Source organism: Coloeus monedula (assembly GCF_965178545.1).
Source record: "Coloeus monedula genome assembly, chromosome: 9".
NCBI lineage: Eukaryota > Metazoa > Chordata > Aves > Passeriformes > Corvidae > Coloeus > Coloeus monedula.
Genome location: NC_138789.1, coordinates 12,357,737 through 12,379,863, shown reverse-complemented (window position 1 = coordinate 12,379,863; position 22,127 = coordinate 12,357,737). Strand labels below are relative to the sequence as shown.

Sequence of the window (22,127 nt, the reverse complement as noted above, 5' to 3'; positions counted from 1 at the left end):
ATTGGGAAGCAAATAGATACCTCACACTTATATTACACAAGTGATGAGAGACACGGTGCTCCATGATTCTTCATCTCTTTGTTTTGTCAGTTTCTCTCCAGGGATGCCTTCATCTTGGGATTGATCTGCTCATTGTTTTAGTACCCCCACAACTTCTCTTCCTTGCAAACTCTTGGAGCTGTCAGCAAACTCCTCTTTCACAAGGATCTGCTATTCCCCTTCTGGCAGTCTGCCTCTGATTCTCCTCAGTGTAAAGCAACCTACATTTCCTTCTTGGTCTATGCCTAGTTCTCTCCATCCCACATCCTAGCTAATGTCAAAAAAAGTGACATTATAGAGCTGGGGAAAATGTACAAGGAACGCCCTCCTGAAGTGTAAGACTCCTAGAGAACACTGGGACCTTGGGGTGGATACTGGGAGAAGACCTTTAGGCTTCCTATGTGGAAAAGGTTAGCAGTTTAATGAAATATGACTACAAAAGAAAAGTTTAAGCTTTGCAAAAATACTCTGGCAGAAAGCTCATCCACTTAAACCGACTTGGTTTTCAAGTGCTGCCATTACAAATACGATTTATTAATATCTTTTTCTATATACTGCTGTGCAATGAGTTGACTTTGAAAATTTTGTTTTAGAGAGAACAGTAGGATTTCTGAAGCATGCAGAAAATAGGTTGAAGGGAATTCTTAGGTGATCAGAACAAAAAAACTCTGTTGCTTCAACGAAGAATCTTCTGGAGGTGGCTGGAGTGTTTGCTAATCCAATAAACAGGCAGTAAACTGCAGTAGGTGAGGAATTCTGAAGAGCCTAAGCTGGTGAGCACACCTGTAATTCACATGGATATATACAAAGTGCATGGATGTAACACAGTGTTTATGTACTCTCTGTCCTATATGTACAAAACTGAGCTACAGAGGGAAGAAGCTTTCAGCAAACTTCAGCCAGCCCATGCCTAACTTTGTGAAAAGCTTCATTGGAACTGAGGTTTTGTTACCTCTGGTTACTCTGGTCAAAGTAGCACAGAGATATGAGAGGGAGAACTTAAAATCAAACAACCCTCCCACCCTCAATCACACTCCTATATGGTGGGATAAACAACATGTACAAAGATAGCTTTCACAAACCCTTTCGCCTGGTGGGCCAGGAGGACCATCATTGCCCGAAGTGCCCTGGAAAGGAAAGACAATATGTTCAAGGATTTACATTTATTTAAGAGAAACAGCCTGCAGCCAATCTATACAGTGTGCTTGACAATTACCTTTGGACCTGGTTTACCAGTGGGACCTCTGGGACCTCTTGAGCCTCTTGGACCCTGTCAAATTAACACAGATGCACTTAATGATAAATACTGGATACTATAATCTAATAAAAATAATTCCTCACTGTATAGTGGAGGCAATTTAGACAGGAAAGCTTCTAAATTTCAAATCAAAAGGACTTACTGTTGGTCCTCGCTGTCCTCTGGGGCCTGGTTTGCCATGCAATCCCTGGAAAGAAAAGTTCACAGAAATCATCTTAGCAGGCACTCTATTTGTGAGATAAAGTGGAGCAGAGAGCAGCTCCCTTAAGTTTAGATATTATTTTATCTTTAACTATCTACTTTGCATTTCAATTTACAGAATCATGGTCCTTGATAAAATTGGTTATCTTTCTGAATTCACTGGGACTTGTAGATAAATGCACTAAATTTGCCTGAGAATCAGATTTTGTCAGAGGTATTAGAATATTTTAAACTACATTAAAATAGTATTGAAGGTGGCACACAACAAGCAGAGTCCCTCTGCAGTAGTCTAAAGGACTTGGCATCATGAACAGCCTTAAAAACAAAGTTCCCAAGTTCCCGTGGACAGCTCCACAGGTTAATAGAGAAAAGAAAGGGCAAGCCTCTTCATTTATGACAGAAATGGGAACTGTAATACCTGCCAAAATTACACACATTTGACAGAGATACAGAACAGAATACCAGCCTTTGATTTTTTGCTTTAATATTATCTCCTAATCATGCTCAAAGGGATTTTTTCTTTAGGCTGTGCACTGGAATTGCTGTGCATTGTAATGAATCTTAAGATTCAAGAGAGTATTTTTTAGGTAGAGAAAGGAAACTGATGGCTGGTACTTTCTAATCTCTGAGATAAACAAACCAGCAACAAAATAATCATCAGAGATGTTTTAGCACAAAGCTTCCTTTTATTGAAAACCAATTAAATGCATACACCTGTTTTCTTGACAGGGTTCCCCCCCCCCCCTTTTTTTTTTTTTACTGTTGGTTTTATTTCACTTATCAGAATAAAAATTATGTGTTGTTTTTGAAATGCTACTCAGCCTGTGATACCTTCAAGGACAGGGACCAACTTTCCCTAGGACCTGTATGTGTGGTAGCATAAAACACCATGATAACCCTTTTGGCAAGATAAACAATAATATCTGATTCCCATTGGAAAACCTGCACTTATGGGCTCATTGATGATCAGCATAACACTTCAGTATACCAGCAGTTTGGTGGTATTAATTATGTGATTAATACCCTAGCTGAACTTAAAGCTTTGTGAAGGCCTGAAAACAGATCACTATAGTAAGATTTTCATAATTTTAAGCCTGCTGTTTGATTCTATCATTTTGCTTTTTTTTCCCCAATCTGCTGCCTTTATTAGCAATTGTCTCATTTTTTCACAATGCAGATGAACTGAGCTTTTCTTTGTTTGCTTGTGCCTGTACATAATAACATATCTTTATCTTAGCTAAAATAATACAATTTAAACCATACATAAGTAATGCAAATGCTATTGGATTCCATGTATTTCATCTTAAAATAATGAATTTCAGCTTTTAGTAATAGATATTACCTGCTTGACTTTATGTTGCTATCAGCTGTGAATTCTGACTAATCTCTTAATTTCACCATTTTTCTAACATATCCTGCTATGTTCAATTGAGCTTTGGAGACAACAGCACAGTGACCTTCTTTCTAATCTATTTTTAATTGTTGTAGTTTGAAGAACATGCATAAAACATTTTCCCTCACCTTGTTCAAGCAAACAAAGCCACAAAAGATGTAGTTTTAAATTTTTGTAATATATGTAACTGTACATGTTCTTCATCTTGCCTGGTATATTTTGCCTTTTTGAAGCTAAGCCTAAAAAAAAACCCCCTTGTGTCAAGCCAGAATATTTATGAAATACAAGTTGTATTTCCTTGAGGGTAAATTGCATGGTAGCAGAATTCATGGGATACAGGAAAATAGTTCTTGCCAACTCACTCAGCTATATTGTCCAAAAAAACCCCCCCAAACCCTTCAGCAAAGGTGATTTTTTTTCTCTTTTTCCAATTATATAATTATGGCAGTATGTGCAGCAAGAAAGTGTCCAAGTTCTTGTATATTTAGACTAATACCTTAAAGAATGGTAAATAGCACTGCAGTATCTCCTGTTTTACAGAAAGATAGAGGTTCATCTTGAATGTGAAAAGCCTGTTTTTATAGCTCTTTAGATAGTAACTTGGATCCTTAGGTTTCAGTGGCTTCCCCCAGTGCTGAATTTTAAAAGTTAATTAAGTGTTATGCAAGAATGAATTATCATACCCTTGCACCTTTCTCTCCATTGGCACCTGGAAATCCTGGGAAACCAGTTGAGCCCTATGTAAGAAATCAATGCAAATGTCAGAGGGTATCAATAGCAAAACAATGGTAGAGCCAACATTTGACACATAAAGCACAACTCCAAAGCCATGTACATTGTACATATCAAACTTGCAAGTGTGACAGCTGTACATAAAATTAAGAAATCTGTAAATAAACTTACCATAATGCTTCAAGTCCAGAAAGCATTAAAAAAAATCAGTGTATAGAATGGACATTACTTGTCATCTTATTGAACAATAAAATATTCATTAAATCTGCACCTTTTTTAAAAGTAGGAAAGTTGGATTAGTAACAGCCCACTAGAAATAACTGTATCATAATGAAGTCAAACAAAAAAGGCCTTGTTGCCTCACAGTAAAATAATTATTTTAAAAAGTAATTCCAAAAAGCGGTAAGGTTTTGCCACATCCTCTATTCACTTTACTGAGCTGTAAATTAATCACTTCAAGTTCTTTATTCACTGTAAACCAAGCACTGGACAGTTTCATTTAACTGATCCATTCAACTCATACATAAGCAGAATTTATGAGATTATCTGACTTGAAACTTCTCCCAGCTCTACTCCTCCTCCTTTTTTCCTCCCCTTTCCTTCTGCTGACTGCTCAGTCTAAAGGAAGCAGTACTATTTTCTTCTTTGCTTCTGCCATACAGGTTTGGTGGGAGAGCAGACTTTTTACCTGCCGAGGAGGTGTGAATTTTTCATAAGGAACTTGGGATCAAAGAGGTGATAGACATGGTACAATATACTTTTAAATGACTGGGGATGAAAATGAAGAGAGTGTTTGGTTTGGTCAGCCACTAAAATTTACTAGCCAGACTCCCTGCTGTCATAATGCACCTATGGCTGTGCAGCTTGCTATTAGCATTTTAGTGGCAAGTAAAATGCATATAACAAAAACCTTAAATATAATTTCTTGGTGCTCTTCTTTGAAATGTTAGTAATTTTTTTCTTTTTTTTTTTTTTTCTCCTGTCCTTACTCCTGTTTTTCCTCTAATGAATCTTGTTTTACATAATCATTCCAATTATCCATAAAAGACTTAGGGGCAGTACAACTTCACTAACACAAGTTCTAATAAAACCCTAACTGATATTGACTGGTGGGAGAAAAGAAATATTTTTCTTCCTTCCCTTTCCTTTTATATTCCTTTTCCTTTCAATTTCTTTCTTACTTCTTAATTCTTCACTAGTTATAACTTTATATAAGAATAAAACTGAAACTTCTAGTCTGTGAAGCCCAATCATGTTCTTTAAAATTAAAAGGCTGGAAAAAACCCCAGATCAAATGATGGGGCACTAACAGTCATGACTTGGTTGTAAATATCTTACATTTACAATAGTTTTTGCAACTGTGCTAATCAAGAGGGACTTGATTGCAGAAAAAAAACATAATGAAAATTATCAGCTAATGGCACTACTCTAAGACCAATTCATAGAAAATAAAATGAAAAGCAAGTAAGTATCAACAAAAAGAATGATGTCAACTTTCTTGACTATACTAGGACAAGATTTCCTTTGCTTTCCATAGCTAATGTATTTTTCTGCTGCTTTTTTTTCTCACTCCCTTATGTTAATTTGAGCTGGTCTGTGACTCAGTTTCCAAAGAAGTCTCTAGTGAGTTATGTATTGTAGCTGTCATTAGTCTTTCCTGGAAATTTAAGTAACAAATTAGAAGAGCACACAGTGAACGCAGCTTGAGAACTGTTTTCAAGTTTAATGCGATAAAAATGTAGTGCAAGGAAATTATTGATCAAGTCTTTGTTGAAAAAAGAATCAATCAACTTTTATTTGGAATGTTACATCATTTTTGTTCTTTGAAGTGAATAATGTAAAACTCTTTTACCCTAGATTTTTCAAAAGACAATTCTAAAGCAGAACAAAGAGACTGAAATCTCAGACATTTTGAGTTAAGAAACTGAAGCAAAAACCCCTGTGTCTTTCAAGGTGAATAGTTTTCATGAATACTTTCCATAGATTGTTTCAGTGTTTTTCACTAATGCAGTGTTCAATGAACAAGCATTCTTCAGATAGTCCATTCACTTGACAGAAAAGGGTCACAGTATAGGGCAGAATCAGAAAAACACTTTGACAGTCAGGAAGTTTTATTTCATCCAAAACCCCCCATAATTTCAAATTTGGAAATAAAAATAGATCCAAAGTAGAGCAGAATTGAGGGTTTTACTGAGGGTTGATTGTTCAGATGTGTAGAAGGGGTAAGGGATTTTTTTACTTGTGATATTTACCTAGATGGGTCTTCTTTGAGAGGGTCTGGAGCTACAATGTCTCCCTAATGGTCTCCTCTACACAGTGAAATGTCTGCAGAACTATGCTTTTATTCCATTTTTTTCCTTTCTAGTCTCATAAAAGAGATCTTACAATTAATTTAGCATGCCCATTTCCTAAAGATGTGTTAGGATGAACTTAGTAGAAGCATGTTTCATAAAAATGTTATAAATCAGAAGCCCCCTGTGTGGTTTTCTATTACAATCCAAATGTATAAGATGGCTGAAGGATAGATATAGGCACATACATTATCTAAGGATTGTATTTTGTCATGTTTGTCTTAAAAGAAACTAAAGAAAAACATGAAGAAAATGGTAAAGTATGTTTTAAAGAAATATGGTTTATTCCATGGAAGAAGCAGTAATGACACAAATAGAAGCCTTGTACCACACTGAAAATTCCCATCACTATCAGCATCCATGTAGTGGCCAGTTTAGTGGCCAATTTGGTGCCTATTCTCTTTCAAGCATATCAGCAATTCCTTCCTTTTCCGATTGTTTAGTGCATGCCAGTCTGATGCTGGCACAATACAACTCACAAGAACATGCTAAAGGGTAGAATATTAAGAGGAAAGATAGTGCTCCATAAAGAGCCTGACATAGGGAATCCCACATTATTAAGGGTTTTACTTCAGGATATGATTGTCAAGAAAGAAAAGGAGAAAAATGGCCCTTTCTTTGATGTTCACACCGTACTTCCCCAAACACAGAAACGAAATAACTGCCACTGTGACCAGTATCAAAATACTCAATATACAGCTCATTTACAGCTCACCTTTGGACCTTGTCTTCCTGGATATCCTGGCAATCCAGGTACACCAAGCTTTCCCTGCAATGAGAAGGCAGTGGTAAATTTTACTGTATCCTCCTTAGTGGTTCAGCAAGCTTCTATACAAAACAATTTTTCCACAACATAGAGTGATGATACTCCATGGAATATAATATTAAATTAAATCAATTTCTCATTTTTATAATTAATCACCAGTGGGCTTAGTGCCCCAAACTTAAATAAAAATCCCACTCCAGTGAATGAATCCAGAGAAACCAATACCTCAAAGGTTTTTTTCTCCCATGATGTGCTGTGCAGTGCTATGTGGTTGAGATCATTAAGCAACTAATATTCTCTAAGAAATCAGGGTGTTAATAGGTTTAAGTGAGAAGAAATTATTTTTTAATTTATACTGTGTTGTGGCTGACTTTTCATGAATAGGAATTTGAAGAATCAATTTTTTTCTTGCATAGTTCTAAACCGAGACTACGATAAATTACACCCCACTGATTGCTTGCTGACAATGGATTTGTCAACAAAAATTAACAACTTGCTGTGTTCAGAAAAGACTGATCAGCACTGACATCAACCATTCCCAGAAATGAAATACAGTACCCTACACCATTGAGTTGGTCTCTTTAGACCTCTAGAGGATGAGTGATGGCTTGACACTTTCAAAGGCAAGGGAAAGCAGTTTCAGACTTTGAAAGATCAGAAGTCTGGGGAAGAATTTCTCTATGTTCTAGAATATCAAGTTTTGGAGAAGATCTCAATGGAAAAGATGACTATAAAGTATCATATGATACTCTGCAGTAACCATAGATAACATAAAATAGGAAGGAGAGGGGAAGGAAATTTTCCCCAAAATGTCTGTTGGTAAAAAATACAGCACCTAAACAAATATGTTGTGTATTTTCCTATTCATGTAAGTGCAAGTGTCTGGTGAGACATTACTGAAGAACAGTACATTTACATTTATGAAACTAAGTATAATGCTGCCTGTTATTTGCCACCCTGAAACAAGCTACATGCATTGCAATGATTTAAATATTTTGCAGCATGACAGCACATCAAACTCTTGCCAAATTCAGTGAAAGTTTTGTCCCTGATTTTACAACTAAGCAAGCCCAGTTGCCTGGGTTGTGTGTGAATACAGACTTTTTTTTTATTATAAGCTCTTTTCAGATATGTTCCTCATTTTTTTGGCACCCTACTTGAGGTTTCATTAATTAAGCAAATCCATTTAGACCTACTTGGGAAATAGAGTTTTCTTATCATGGAATCAGATGAACATAGAGAATAAGAGACTACTGCAGTAATTTTATTACTTTCTTTACAAGAGTAATACCTTTGCATTAAATACAACATAGGAATGACAAGGGAACAAGACATTTATATCTGCTCTTACAGACTTTCCAAATATTGTGAGAAGATCTAAAAGTTCACAGTGACTATTCCAGTTTTTACACTAAAATAAATATCACAGGACCAACACCAAAGAATTCCTCTGTGACCTATGCCATTCTGTATCCATAGAATATCCACAGAAGATGTGTGACCCTTCCAGTGGGCAAGAATTGCTGTAAATATTTGTAGAAAAGGCAAAACTGAGGGTCTAAAATTCCAAAGCCAAAAAATTCCAATAGTGTTATCAACACCAACAATTTTTTTCAAATATCTTCTGACAATTAAGGCTTCAGATTCTGGACTTGTGATACTGTGAGAGTTCCAAATATGTCACAGTGATGAAGAAATGCTTGAAAACCTATATTCATAGTGAGCAATTTGAATAAGAACTAAAAATAACTCAGATTTGCATTTAAAAAATACCAAAAAAAAGAAATGTTTGGTTTGTTTTGATTTGGTTTATGTACACTCTGTCCTATTTTTTTCAAGACAGAACCAGAATTGAAGATATAGTTCACCAAAAAAATTAAAGGGAAATATTTTCATCAGCATCTTCTCACTTTAGTGATATATAGCATATATGTTTTTAAACCATCATTTTTATTTTATTTTGTATTATCATACTTCTCCAGTTACTGAAATTACCACTGCTGAAATAATCTTTCCTTTCTGATTATGCCACACAGTGAATACAGTACCCACACACACATTTTTCAGCCTCCTTTCCATTCCTTATACCAAACTTTTTTGTTGAAACCAGGATTCTACAGAGGTTTGTACTTTGTGCTTGATCTCTCTTTTTTCACCATCCTTTTTTCAGTCCTCCCTTTTAACAACCCCTTTCCCTTTTGCCAACCCTCTTGTGGATTTTTATTCATGAAATGTTTTCCATTTAAAACAACTTCCATGCCACAATTTGTTGTAATATGACTCAATATTAATTCACTCTTCAGCAGCACCTTTACCCTCCTTTGTGCCCAACTATTTTCTTTGCATTGTGTTTTCCACAGCTGGCATGCACTGTATGTAATTTGGGATAAGAATGCAGTTACCTTATGCACTGGTGAAGTACTACAATGCCTCTTTTTATACTTACAAGATAAGGATTCCCAATCCTTGATCAAATGGGAACTCCAGTGGTCTGCTGTAGTAGTGTCACAAAAACTACTGTTAAGTAGCTAAAGATTTTGCAGACATGTTTTTAGTGATGGAGATTATGGGTTCCATCTATGCTGTGAGGCAATGACATGTTTATATTGATTTCTGGCTACTGACCTTTTCCCCAGCTGGACCAGCAGCACCTGGGTCCCCAGATGGACCCGCTCGACCTTTTGGACCTTCTGGGCCATCTTCTCCTCGTGGACCTGGCTGACCAATTTCTCCCTAAAATACATCACCTTATAAATATGGAACAATTGCCTTCATGCAGATATTGGAAATTGGAAAGATTAACTACAATTACTTGAAAATATGTTTTCAGCAAATCTAAATAGAGAACAGAATCATAGAATAGTTCAGGTTAGAAGGAACATTTAAAGGTCATCCAGGTTTCCTGCAGTGCACAGGGACATCTCTAAATAGACCAGTAAGCCCTGGCCAATCTCCTAGTAAGAAAATATCACTACTAATGTTCATTATATAAATGCAAATATATCTAAATTAGGCACTGAATGTTACTTTCAGAGAGTTAGAGGCTAGTTTTCTTGCTTGAAGACAGCTGCATTTGGAAACCATATTCTTGTTTTCCCTGTCCTAAATTTTTGAGAAGGCACCCTGGAAGTCCACAGAAAGAAAATTGTCTTTATCTAAGTGCTTATGTGGATACCATCTTCACAGTTATTTATGTATACAGACAACAGATACAGGCCAGGAGCCTCCTGTGAGAAACTTTTTCACAACCTCCACAACACTTCCTTATGAAAGGAAGTAATTGCCCATTGGGCTAAATAAACAACGTTTTGGCAGAGATTTGCAAGATGCTGGGTTGGTATGGAAACATCTTTATTCTAGATACATAACTTTTCCTCAGGCAAATACTGGAGATCTTGGAATCTGGAAAAGGAGATTCCCTAGGAAGAAGCTCAGTGAAAAGGATATTCAAGACTGACATATTCTTCCTCTTTATAACTGTGCCATTGTTGATTCACAAGAACCGTATCTCTGGCTCAGATTTGTGTATGCACTGGGAATAGAAATAATTTAAAATACTAGCCTTTATTTTATTTTTGGCTTAAATATATTTGTTCACTTCAGTGATCATTTCAAAATGATAACATTCAAACTTTTAAGAACATATGAGCCATGAATAAATGCTTACCCGGTCACCTTTAAGCCCCATGTCACCTTTAAATCCTGGAAAACCATCTTCACCCTAAAAAAGGCAGAAATGCATGTAAAGACATTAATATAGAGGAACTTTTTTCTTCCTGCAAAAAGGATAAGAAAATAGATTCACTACAGATTAAAATAACCTGCATAGATAAAGTGGGAACTTCAGACACTAGAAAATCTAACCTGGCTACTACTGCTTTATAGAAAATATACCAGTGTGCTACACCAAATGGACCATTCCAGATCTATGGAGCCTTTCCTAAATGATAAGTTTATTTATTTTGTTCTCTTGCAGTGCTTCCCCCCACGTAATGGCAGCTGAATAGTTTCAGTAAAGAAAGGCCTGTGGACACTCCATTAAAGCACTAAGAGAACAAACTATGAAACATCTTTGTGTAACCTTTGAAGGTATTCAGTAGAATTCACTGTCTTACTGCAATTTTGAGATCCATTTTAGGAGCACAGAAGTGTTGTGGACATTGTGCTAACCAGTATTCATTGATATACACAGATGTATATACACACATTTATTAAATGTATTTATATACAAGTCCTGTATTTTGTCCAAGCAAGATATTTATCATCCAATAAGGCACAAAAAAATGCGGGGTTTTTGAACTGTCCAGTCTCCATGGGTGTTAAACACACTCATTTTCAGCTTAAAATGGGCATGCAGACTAGACAAACTGCGGTTTGGGAACGCTTGAAAATGTACAGCAGCTCTTGGCATCTGAGCCAAGTTCTGAATCAAGGCTTTCTGGCAAGACTGAGTCTTCTGCTTTAGAAATATCTATAAATATCCATATACCTATTTATATATCTATATATATCTACCTTAGCCAGCAGAGCCACAAGGGTCAATTTGCCAGTGTGGTCAGGAGGTTTGACTGATGGTGTCTGTGTGTCTCTTTTGAGTATTTGTGTGAAGGAAGTGTGAATTTAAACCAACCCTGGCTGCAGTTTCAGCCACCGCAGACCATCAGGAGTCAGCACAGATTGCAGTGGTTGGTGTTTGCTCTAGTAAGAGCTCTACACACAGAATTAATAGTATCAGGGGAAATAAGAGCTTTCTTCACATTCATATATATGGATCTGACTGGGGCTGTCCATCACTTCGGAAAAGCCAAAGACCTGGGCTTGAGCCTAGAAAACCATTGTACAATGTATATAAAAAATACAAATCTATCTTAAGGCTCTGTCAAAACAGATAAAAACCAAAAAGTATTGGCACCACAAATCTCTCTGATGTACAAGCTTCTCAATAACCTCTCACAAGGGAGGGGATGTCTAATTCTCTACTTAAGGCCACTTTAGAGAGGAGTTACTTAAACTGGTGCAAAAGAGATTGAAAACCATTCTAATAACTGTAGGTTTTATATTCACTTTGTACCAGTGTAAGTAACCATGGAGGTCTGTGGTGGCCAATTGCCCTGTGGTACAAGGGACAGAGAGAGCTCTTGGTAAGACAGTCTCTGGTGCCAAAGCAGTTACGGTGAGGGAGAGGAGCCTCTCCCAGGATGCCGTGTTTGGTTATGGTGATGGTAACCGGTTCTACTTCCCCGGTTGGCTCCTGGTGTTAGCCACACCCTTGTACTTAAGCCTGAGCTGTCATTTGCCTCCAGAACCCTTCAGAAGTTGTAGCAATAAACAGCTTTCTGTGGAACTCTACACAAGGACCCTTCTCAACTCCTTGCCGTTGGCTTAATGTTACTGAAGCCATCCCTGCGTCTGTGCGTTCATGCGTGTGAGCCACAGAGCCGAAAGGGACTCAGTAATAGAGGTCACTGATTTAGGAACTGGACTTGGTATGTCCTTAGGGAAAGGCAAAAATAAACTCACTGCTGTGAGATAAAGCACACTGCAGCGAAGGAGACAGAAGATGTTGCAGTGTAAAAAGGGAAAAGAATTAACTGCAGTCATATTTACCTTTTCACCTTTGGATCCCTTGAGTCCACGTACACCATCAGCACCCTAAAGGAAGAATATAAAGAATTACCCACATGCATACATTCAAAAGGGGTGAGAGAAGGAATCCAATAACTAAATCTTACCTTTACACCACGAGGTCCTGGATATCCAATTGGACCCTGAGGACCTGGAGGCCCCTAAAATGTATTGAAGCAAAGAACCTTTGTTTGTACAATTTTTGGTTATCAAGCAGTTCTCTTCAGAATCTAATCCTTATTCTTTCACTATAATGAATGAGACAGCAAAATAACACTGGGCTGCCTGCCACTAAGAAAAGTTAAGGCATTACAAAGCACCATTCAATGTCGCTATAAACTATTAATAGAATTGTGAACTTGGATCTAACTAGTATATTTGGGAAGAATCTATCCATAATATAAATTATCTGAAACAATGGTAATTGTAAAAAGAAACAAACAATCAGAAACAAACAAAAATATGCCAATTAGAAACCAGTGATACGCTACTGGAGAAAATTTATATGCTGATTATGACGATGACACACGTCAAAAATAGAGACCAAAAAAATGCGAATAATGAAAATCATGATCTTAAAAAAGAACAAAAAAGACATCCCAAGCCTGGAAGCTAAAAGGCTCATGGTGCTATCAATACTGACTGGTGCCTGGATTCTTTTGGTTACATTTTGCTGAGTATTTTAAAGATGCTCAACTTGGATACTATGGAATCTGATGTTAGGGCCTAAAGAAACTGAGTTCTGTGAAGGGTGGAAGCAAGAAAGCCTGGAAACATGATACCTCTGTCTGAGGCTGAGCTGCTCTGGTGATTCTCCGATGTCTGAGATGGACAGATAACAAAATCTTTTACTAGTGGGGACATTGATAGGGTCTTTTTCCTGTCTCCAATGTGTCTTTTCACAAAACCTCTGGAGTGTTAACATCTCTGAGAAATGGAACTTTCTATCAATTAGCTGAAATTGATCAGTAAATTCAAAAGACGTAAGAACAAACTGATATATGGCCACATGCCTGGACTTTTAAAACATAAATGCTGTGTGTAAGCTTTATTTTCTTAAGAAATCAGGATAAAATTTACAAGTTTTTACAGATAATAACACTTTTGACAAATATAGTATGCTGATGTCAGTGGTGCTGTACTTTCTGAAATGTCCTATTAACTCACTCATCCTGTCATCCAGAATACCTTTTAGTATTGCCCCTGAAAACTGAAACTGAATTCGTGTGCTATAAAGAGTGCTAGTCTGGATAAATAAGGGTCAATACTGAGTAAGCAGAACACTTTAAGGAGCCCCAAGGCCCTCCAGGGCTTTGTAAGGTAAAAAAAAAAAAACTTTACACTGACATTGAGTTGAAGATGACCCAAAAAATGCACGGTCTCTGCATGTATTTTTGTACCTTCAAAAAAGCAGGTTCCAAAGAATTTTTGTGGGTACTCCATACAATAGAATTGAAACCTCAAAATATCCGCAAGTTATTTGTATTATTATTAAATGTATGCAACTTTTCATTGCCACTCTGCCAACTTCAAGATGAAGTCAGGTTTTCTATTATCTTCTTAAATAGTTCCTGTAGCAGCAAATATGTCATAAAGATGAAAAACTACCAAAAGTTTTCTTGTAATCTATGTAAATATATGGAAAAGTTTGAAAACTCACCAATGCACCTTTATCTCCAGACTGACCCTCTTTGCCAGGATGACCCTGATTTAAGAGAAATGTATCTGATTTGAAAAGCAATCATTTTTAAGGAGTGACATTTTATTATAAAACCACAATTATTTAAACATTTGAATTTCAGGTCATTAATCACATTTCTTCTGTATTAGAACAGACACAATTTTGAAGAAAGGCTTTGCTTTCAATACCAATTTAATTTACATAACAAAGGAAAAGCTGGACAATAGTTACATTCATGTTAATATTTTCAGGAATATGCTGACCACTCCTTCTGTTTAGTTAATGTTTCAGCAGCAGGAGGCTTTTAATGCAAGAGACTCTCAACTTTGATTTTGAAACAAGGGTAATTTATATTTTAGCATGAAGACATTCCTAAAAATATTTTTAAAATTACAGAATTTATCCAAAGATTCAATAGAAGGCTGATTTAGTTTCAATGTTCTATGTCTTTGTTCTAAACGGTGACTTGCTTTTAAACAAAACAAATTTGCTCTGTATCACTGACGTTAATACTACAGCACTCAAAACATTAGCCAATCCATTGTTTCACCCTAAAATGTTGCAAAATTTAAAGGCAATTTAATGAAACTAAAGATTAACAGGTAATTGTGACTAGGCTGAGGGAGGACAAGGAGCTGTGAGAGGACAGAGCTGGGACACTGTTCCAAATTGACCAGGAGAATATTCCATACCATATGATGTCATACTCAGTAATAAAAGCTCAGGGAAAGGAGGAGGAAGGAGGACATTCATAACCTACTTCCCAGCAAGTGTCTGGCCATCTGCCTGCAGATGGAAGTAGTGAATGAATCCCTTATTTTACTTTGCTTGTGTGCATAGTTTTGTTCCACTTATTAAGCTGTTGTTACCCCAACCCAGGAGTTTTCTTGCTTTTGACCTCGTGATTCTCTCCCCTACCCTACTGTGGGATGAGTCAGCCAGTGAGTAGGTGGATGCTTGGCTGCTTCCTGGGATCAAGCCACCACAGCAGGGGTGTGTATCAGGTACAGACCTGATTATCTCTTACAGCATTTCCCCCCTCCTTTTAAGGTTTAATAAGATGCAGATGATAAATAATGTTTGTGTTTGGAAATTAACATTATTTGCAGTATACAGGAAAGGATAAGGGGAAACATTGTTTAGACAATGATTCAAGATACAGACACTCAGCTGGAGTATCATTGCACACTTAACATTCTCCATTAAAATGGTACTTTCGCAGGTAAAAGGGTAGGTTTTGAGAGCCCTGGGAGCAGTTCTGTATTTGCAATATATTTGCAGTGGCCTTGTTAAACCTTGCTGAAAGTCATGTTTAAGAAATGCAGATTTCACCTAAAAGAGAAATTGTAAAGGGCAATTGCATGGGGAGGATTGCCAAGGTCTCAGAAATAACATTGTCTAATGGCTCTTAGTGCTATAAAAAATTATATTTTTGCTGCAAGAAAACAAGTGGATGAGCATGCCATGATGGCCAATGATTCCATTGAGCTGAATGCCTAAGCTATGCTGCTCAGGTGGTTACACTCTTGTTCACATGAGTGAATGCATCCTCAGAGTGAAGCTGAATTCCTTGGCAATCACAAAGTGTGGCTTAGATGTGTCCCAGTCTAGACAATGCAAGAAGCATCCCAAACACATGATATGCACCTTAGGCCAGGAAGCTGAGAAAGATGTAGTCTATTGCATGTTTCTTCAGAGAACAAGTGGTGAACATTTTCACAGGTGATTTGCCCTGCCCGACTGACATGGCAACATACAGTGGAACAGTATCTGGCCCTTTGTGTGTTAGTAGATTATTTACGTATCCCTGAAGATGATGCGGATGCCTTTCATCATCTGGGACCACATTTTAAAAGCCCACAGATGTTTTTAGCAGCTGCTTCAAAAATGTAATTCTCCTAGTTTTAACAGCTCAAATGATATAGGGGTTTTAGATGGATTTTATAATGCTGTTGCCAACTAGGACTACCACTGCTTTTCCCCTCCATTTTGTTTTTGTAACACAGGTATCCAGAAGTATTTATCCCTTGGTAAAAGTAGTTAAACATTCAAAGGATTAAGTATTTATTTACTTACAGGAGGCCCATCAGAACCAGGAAGGCCAGGCAGGCCAGGCTTGCCTTGCGGTCCCTAAACGCAGTAACAGACACACATCTTAAAAACAATAGCAAACATATCCAACACATGTGACCCTAAGAGCTAAGGTTATAAGGTGCATTCATACCTAAATCCCTTGATATGGATATCAGGGATAAACCAAAAATAAAACTAAAGCCAGAATGACACTTTCATACCATATATAAGTGCAAGGTCAGTTCTTACAATTTTTAGCCTACAAAAATGACCCATAATTTTCAATGAGATGCTTGCCTGAGAACAGGCTTCAGGAATTACACTATGAACACACACACACACAACACAAAGTGGGAAAGAGTTCGCCAGTGTACAAAATTAAGTACTTTTTAGAATTTCAGGAATAAAAGGATTTACCAATGAAAGTTATCAACAAGTTCAAGAGGCAAAGAGTGAAGGGTACAGAACTTCAGTACTCATAGCTGAATGGCATGGTATGCCTTTGTGAAAGCCTGGGAAATGTAGATATTGTGGAACTTGCCCATTTTGCTAGAAAAATACTTAACCACTGTCAGGTAAAAGGTATTAATTTCTCCAAAATAATATAGTAAACAGTGAAGAGGAGAAAAATCAAAGAATGAATTGAGCAGGAATTCAGCAAAAAGAGGAGAAAAGTAAAACTAGAATAAAATTCAATAGTGACATTTTTTAAATGAATAGAAGAAGTGTTTCAGCCACAAGAACACACGCAAACAGATGAGGAAAAAGCCACCAAAGGACACTACAGTACAGTATGCCAGTTACACTGCAGAGTTGTATCATCATATAATCCTTGAGAAAATAATAGAATCAGACTTGAATAGGTAAAACTTTGTTACAAAAAATGGATTAATAAAAAATAATTTTTGCCGCTTGCTGTGAAATTAACATACAAGTACACATTGTTTAATGTTGTAGATAGGATTCTGAAGCTAATAACAGAAAATTAATGAGAAATAAAGGGAGGAAGTTATGCTTGTGAAAAAGTGTATATGAGAGAAAAGCCATTGGTTATTCATTGGTTGTTCATTTACTTGATGATTTCAGGAAGATCTAATATTTAAATTTAGGTTACCGTTCCATAAAATATAGCAAAGCCCTTGAGCTCATAAACAAGGTTGCTGCACAGAACTGACTGTGAAATAACAAAATAATGCTGTATCTTACTTTTTCACCAGGAGGCCCAATAGGACCTTGAGGACCAGGAAGCCCCTGTTAGAAAGAAACTAGTGTGAGAAACCAGGGAGAACAATATACATACATTCACCCTACTACAGGTCCCTCATTAATCTGTTTAAACACACTGGCAAATATAAGTGGCTTTTTTTTCCCCCCTTACAAGCTAGATCAGGAGTTTTGTGTGAGCCTTTTGCACAAGCCACTATTCTGGCAGTGGGTCTGTAACAAGATCCTATTCAGAACCCTCCTCCAGGTGTGGCCATTCCTGCTGCATTCCAGGAACACTGAATGAGTCATTTTTCTCCTGAATGAAAAATCCGTCTTAAAACTTACTTGAAAACTCTGCTCCCACTGCCCTCGGCACATTTACAGCATTATTTATAAAATCCTTGAAGCTTTATCGGTTCTGCACATGAAAAGCTAACCTTTTAGTAATTTCCATTTATTAAACATTTGCTGCACATTACATCGTATTTCTTGAGAGTTATTTTACACTTACTTGTGGGCCTGGAATTCCTTGCTGACCAGGAGGTCCTGGTTCCCCTTGAGGACCCTACCATGCAAAAAAATAGCAGGGCATTAGGTTTGCATTTCTGCACTACAGATCTTCATTGTCAGGACTGAAAGGAGTACAAACTCATCTTTGTTCCTCCCTCTTTAGTCTACCAGCAACTTTCTCTCCAGTTTGAAATTTTTCATGCTAATGAATATCATGACCTTTTCTTTAATAGAGAATAACAGCCCACACTTAAGACCTAAGCACTGGAGTCCATGGTGCTCAAGGAGTCTGAGAGAAAGCATGGTTAGGCCTTTTGGCTGAAAACTAAGTAACAGAAGCCTTGTCTTTTCCATATAAAATCATAATGAATCTGAATAGTTTGACAGAATAGTTTAAATAAATAGGAGAGATGGCATAGTGGCAGGGATGAGAGAATGTGAAAAGCATTCTTAGAATCTTTCTAATTCCCAGTTTACTTACTCACCATGTTCCCCTTTGGGCCTGAAGGTCCATCAATACCTGCAATGCCCTACAACAAACATAACAAGAGCAATTTTCAGTGGACTTCCATTTTTTTCTTTTGAAAACTGCAAATACAGGACAGCTCATACGTACAGGTTGTCCAGGGGGCCCAGGTGTTCCTCTGGGGCCCAGTAATCCCCGTGGACCCTGTAAGAGAAGAAACCCTTATTGACATCTGCATGATTTTTTCTGAACAGAAATGCCTGTGAGCAGGACTGGCCAAGGAATGGAATAAGGAGTAGGAAGGATGAAGGGAAGGCAGCATGGGTGTTTAGGAAGAAAGAGAAAAATTCACTGATAACAGATTTTCCTCAAGGATACTATATGTCTGAACAGGATGTCAGTGGAAGGGCAGCTTTGATTTAGCCTCTGTACGATCACTCCAGAGAAAGGAGGGAGATTGCTTTTTATATTTCCTGGTGCAGAACATTGGCACAGCATCTTCTGCTAAAATTTCAGCTGTGTCTTGGCCTGAAGGTCTGACCTGAACAGTAACATACATATTTATATTCCTGTCTTTTGAAAACATGATGGTGTGTTGTACTCTATACTGCTATTCTAAGTAAAAAATAGTGCTTTTATCTGGAGTAAGGATCCAGTAAGTAATTAAAAATTGCTAGCAATTTTATTACAATAAATACAAGACATTCTGGAAACAAAAATCAGATTTCTTCCTCTTATCCCTAAAAACTTTCACAAAAGACCAATGGCTATTCTCATAAATAAGGTGTACGAGATTTTGGTCTATAACATAATCTCTTGGGTTTATACTATGTGAATGAGTACTAGTTTTCATCATTGTGTCATCATTCACGTCACATTGCTGAAGTGGGCAGAACTGAGTCTCCAGTCTCCTCATGTACGATATAGTCACAAATCACTGACACTGACTAGCGACTTCTTTGTACTTTGTGAGCAGGCAGCAGTAGGTCAGACATTTAGGGTAAAATTCCCCTTCCTGAGGCTTGATTTCTTGCCTGCAATGCAGAATTCTGTTCTGCAGTGACAGCACCTGCAGAATTCCAACTGACAGGAGTGGAAATTCTGTATGTGAAAGAAGTGTAAAATACACAATGAAGCACAGTAGTGCGAAAAAAGAGGAGAACCCAGGCCTTATTTTCTAATAAGCAGATGTTTAGATAACCCTGTAAAAGCAACAGGGGCTTGTTTGTATTCTGATGTATCAAGGACGGCAGCGACTGATTTTACACGATAGGATAAGAAACAGCATTTTTTTATTCTGGAAGTTGTATATACTTAGCTGGATATATCCTTGATTTAATTCTAATCCTGTAAGTGGTGTTTCAACCCTAAAAAACTGTCCATTTGTTTGCTTTGCAGCCAGAAACAGTATTCTCTATATACAAACACATGAAACAATTTTTATACCTGGAATTCAGAACAGTTCAATAGAATGGAAAAATATCTGAATGTCACTTTTGTTTGTAACAGAAACAGAAGAATAAGGAAGAATTGCTTACAGCTTCACCTGGGAGACCTCTTGGTCCAACTTCCCCATCTTCTCCCTGTTTTTGTGCAAAAGGAAAACAAGTTTTATAAAAACCAAACATTTATCATGACCTTATTCCCATTATATGAGGATTCACTCTAGATTTTCCTGTGTGAACAGCAACTTACTCTTGATCCATCTTCACCAGGTAAGCCAGGAGGTCCCTGTGGGCCACGGTCTCCCTGTGGGATAAGGAAAGTCATTAAAATAACTGCTGGAAACTTTCTGCTGCTGGAAACAATAATGGATGGGAAGGGAAATGAAAACAAATATGTTAGCTGAAGTTTGATGTGTCAAAACATGTCTCCACACAGTGATACAAATCTGTAAGTTATAGTACTCAGTAAAATCTTTCATTACCTTAGTATAAGAACAGATGAGCATTTTTGAAATAATGAATAATTTGTGTTCGCACAATTTCACTCTGTAACAAGAGCTGGACTTGGTGATCCTTGTGAGTCCCTTCCAATCCAGAATGTTCTGTGATTCTCTGATTCTGTGATTTTTGGCCCCAGAACATATGCAAGATACTGCTACAAAAGGTAGTGTTACCCACATTTTCCTTTGTCTCATCACCACCTTCCCTCTCCCCTACAGTCCTGCCAGTAAAGTAAGACGCGTATGTGGGGCAGAAGTTAAACCACTTGCAGGGCCCAGGAATATACAGAGATTTACTAACCACCCTTCAGAACCATGCACCCTGGCACCAGCTACTGACAGCCTAGGGACTGGTTTGTCTGAGGCTTTGGAAGGCAGCCAGACTTCCACACTTCTCCTCAGAGGCTGGGGCTTTTCAAGTCTATATATGCAAAGCGGCAGTAGGTTCTGGACCATACTTTTAGGATTTATTTTTCTTTCCCAGTTCCTGAAGAGAACTAGTGTGCTACAGAGCTCAAACACCACTGACTGACCTCCTTCTGGGCAGCAGGATTTGAGACTGTGACTTCCTTCTGGCATTGGACAACACCCAAGTATTCATGCTGTTTGCCTTAATTTTATCAGTGCCTCCAAGGAGCCTGACCACTGCTGTGGATTCTGGTAGAGATATATGGAGTCACTGTTCAGTGGCTCTGCTCTTTACACTTCCAAACTTTCCTAGGGAATTTTAGGTAACCCTCATATACCCAGACCACATGCCCCAACACTAGGGATGTTAGGATTTTATTCTACTGCCTTTCTGTCCTCCCCCACCATGGACGAGAAAGTGAAATTTTATGAACTTCTCTTAATACCTTCAAGATGAATAAATATAGAAGTTTCTGTATTTTGCTAGGTTCTGCAACTATTCAATGTTATCTGCAGGTAGAGAATGTGTTTTTCTATGTGCTAAATGACACTTCTGAAAGATAACATGAGATGCATGGTCTGTCCTCTGGCTTCCAATCGATATCCAGGTGAAGACTGACTTAGGCTTTCAAATACTGAAATAGTTCATCCCCTTAAGGGCTACCTTTCTCTCATTGCAGTCACATGGTACTTAGCTATAGATTAGGAGTATGCATTCAGTGTTCTGGTATTGCCATTCAGTAAGAACAAAACTTCCTATCATTATCAGCATTCTCAATTTTTCAGTTCTCTATTTCTTCCCTTCAAGTGCTCACTTAAAGCCTGAATTTCTTTTTGCTTAGACCTATTTTAAAAGTATATACTGTCTTGCTTATATACCGAAGAAGAGTTGTGCATCTAGTAAATCTAAATAAGAAAAGTTCAGTCACAGATAATGAGGTTGAAAGAAATATGACATCATGTGATATGTTCTGCTCTACACTGGAAGTCTGAGAATCTCATTCAGTAACTCCTGTCTGAAACTTGTGTTTGACAGAGACATAACCTAAGAGAGACATTCAGTTTGCAACTCATATGTCCAATATGACTAATTCTAAAACTAGTCCTGAAACTTCTACTCTAAAGTTACGGGTTTTCAACACCGATTCTTTTACAGCCGAAATGTAACTTCAACAGAAGTATTTCACTGGTCTTGCAGTGTTTATTGTTGCAAGCCAAAGAGAACTGAACATTTGCATTATATGTTGTCACTATATAAGACTCCAAAGCTGTAACCATGTTATCTGTCTTTGAGCTGGGCTGCTTTCACAAGGACCATAGTGCATACTTTTTACAGAAGATTTACATAGAAACACAAGAATGTAGTGATTTTTAAATCGTGGGATGAAAGAAAATATGAAAATAAGTAATTATTTTCATTAATATTTTGCAAATTTAAACCCAAACTTATTTTTCTGATTTTTGGGGTAGGGA

General features: G+C 37.4%; 1 protein-coding gene across 3 annotated transcripts in view; it reads right to left on the bottom strand.

The window, feature by feature from the left end:
- COL11A1 (collagen type XI alpha 1 chain) overlaps window positions 1–22,127 on the bottom strand; it is a gene marked incomplete at both ends in the record, with an annotated part of 131,075 nt that overhangs the window by 46,604 nt on the left and 62,344 nt on the right. For all 3 annotated transcript variants that reach the window (XM_082286734.1, XM_082286736.1, XM_082286735.1), the window contains 17 exons: window positions 1,122–1,166; window positions 1,256–1,309; window positions 1,440–1,484; window positions 3,575–3,628; window positions 6,690–6,743; window positions 9,366–9,473; window positions 10,408–10,461; window positions 12,348–12,392; window positions 12,473–12,526; window positions 14,026–14,070; window positions 16,123–16,176; window positions 17,326–17,370; window positions 17,837–17,890; window positions 18,321–18,365; window positions 18,452–18,505; window positions 19,840–19,884; window positions 19,997–20,050. In XM_082286734.1, coding sequence (XP_082142860.1) covers window positions 1,122–1,166; window positions 1,256–1,309; window positions 1,440–1,484; window positions 3,575–3,628; window positions 6,690–6,743; window positions 9,366–9,473; window positions 10,408–10,461; window positions 12,348–12,392; window positions 12,473–12,526; window positions 14,026–14,070; window positions 16,123–16,176; window positions 17,326–17,370; window positions 17,837–17,890; window positions 18,321–18,365; window positions 18,452–18,505; window positions 19,840–19,884; window positions 19,997–20,050 — 909 coding nt within the window. The remainder of the gene's footprint in view (window positions 1–1,121; window positions 1,167–1,255; window positions 1,310–1,439; window positions 1,485–3,574; window positions 3,629–6,689; window positions 6,744–9,365; window positions 9,474–10,407; window positions 10,462–12,347; window positions 12,393–12,472; window positions 12,527–14,025; window positions 14,071–16,122; window positions 16,177–17,325; window positions 17,371–17,836; window positions 17,891–18,320; window positions 18,366–18,451; window positions 18,506–19,839; window positions 19,885–19,996; window positions 20,051–22,127) is intronic.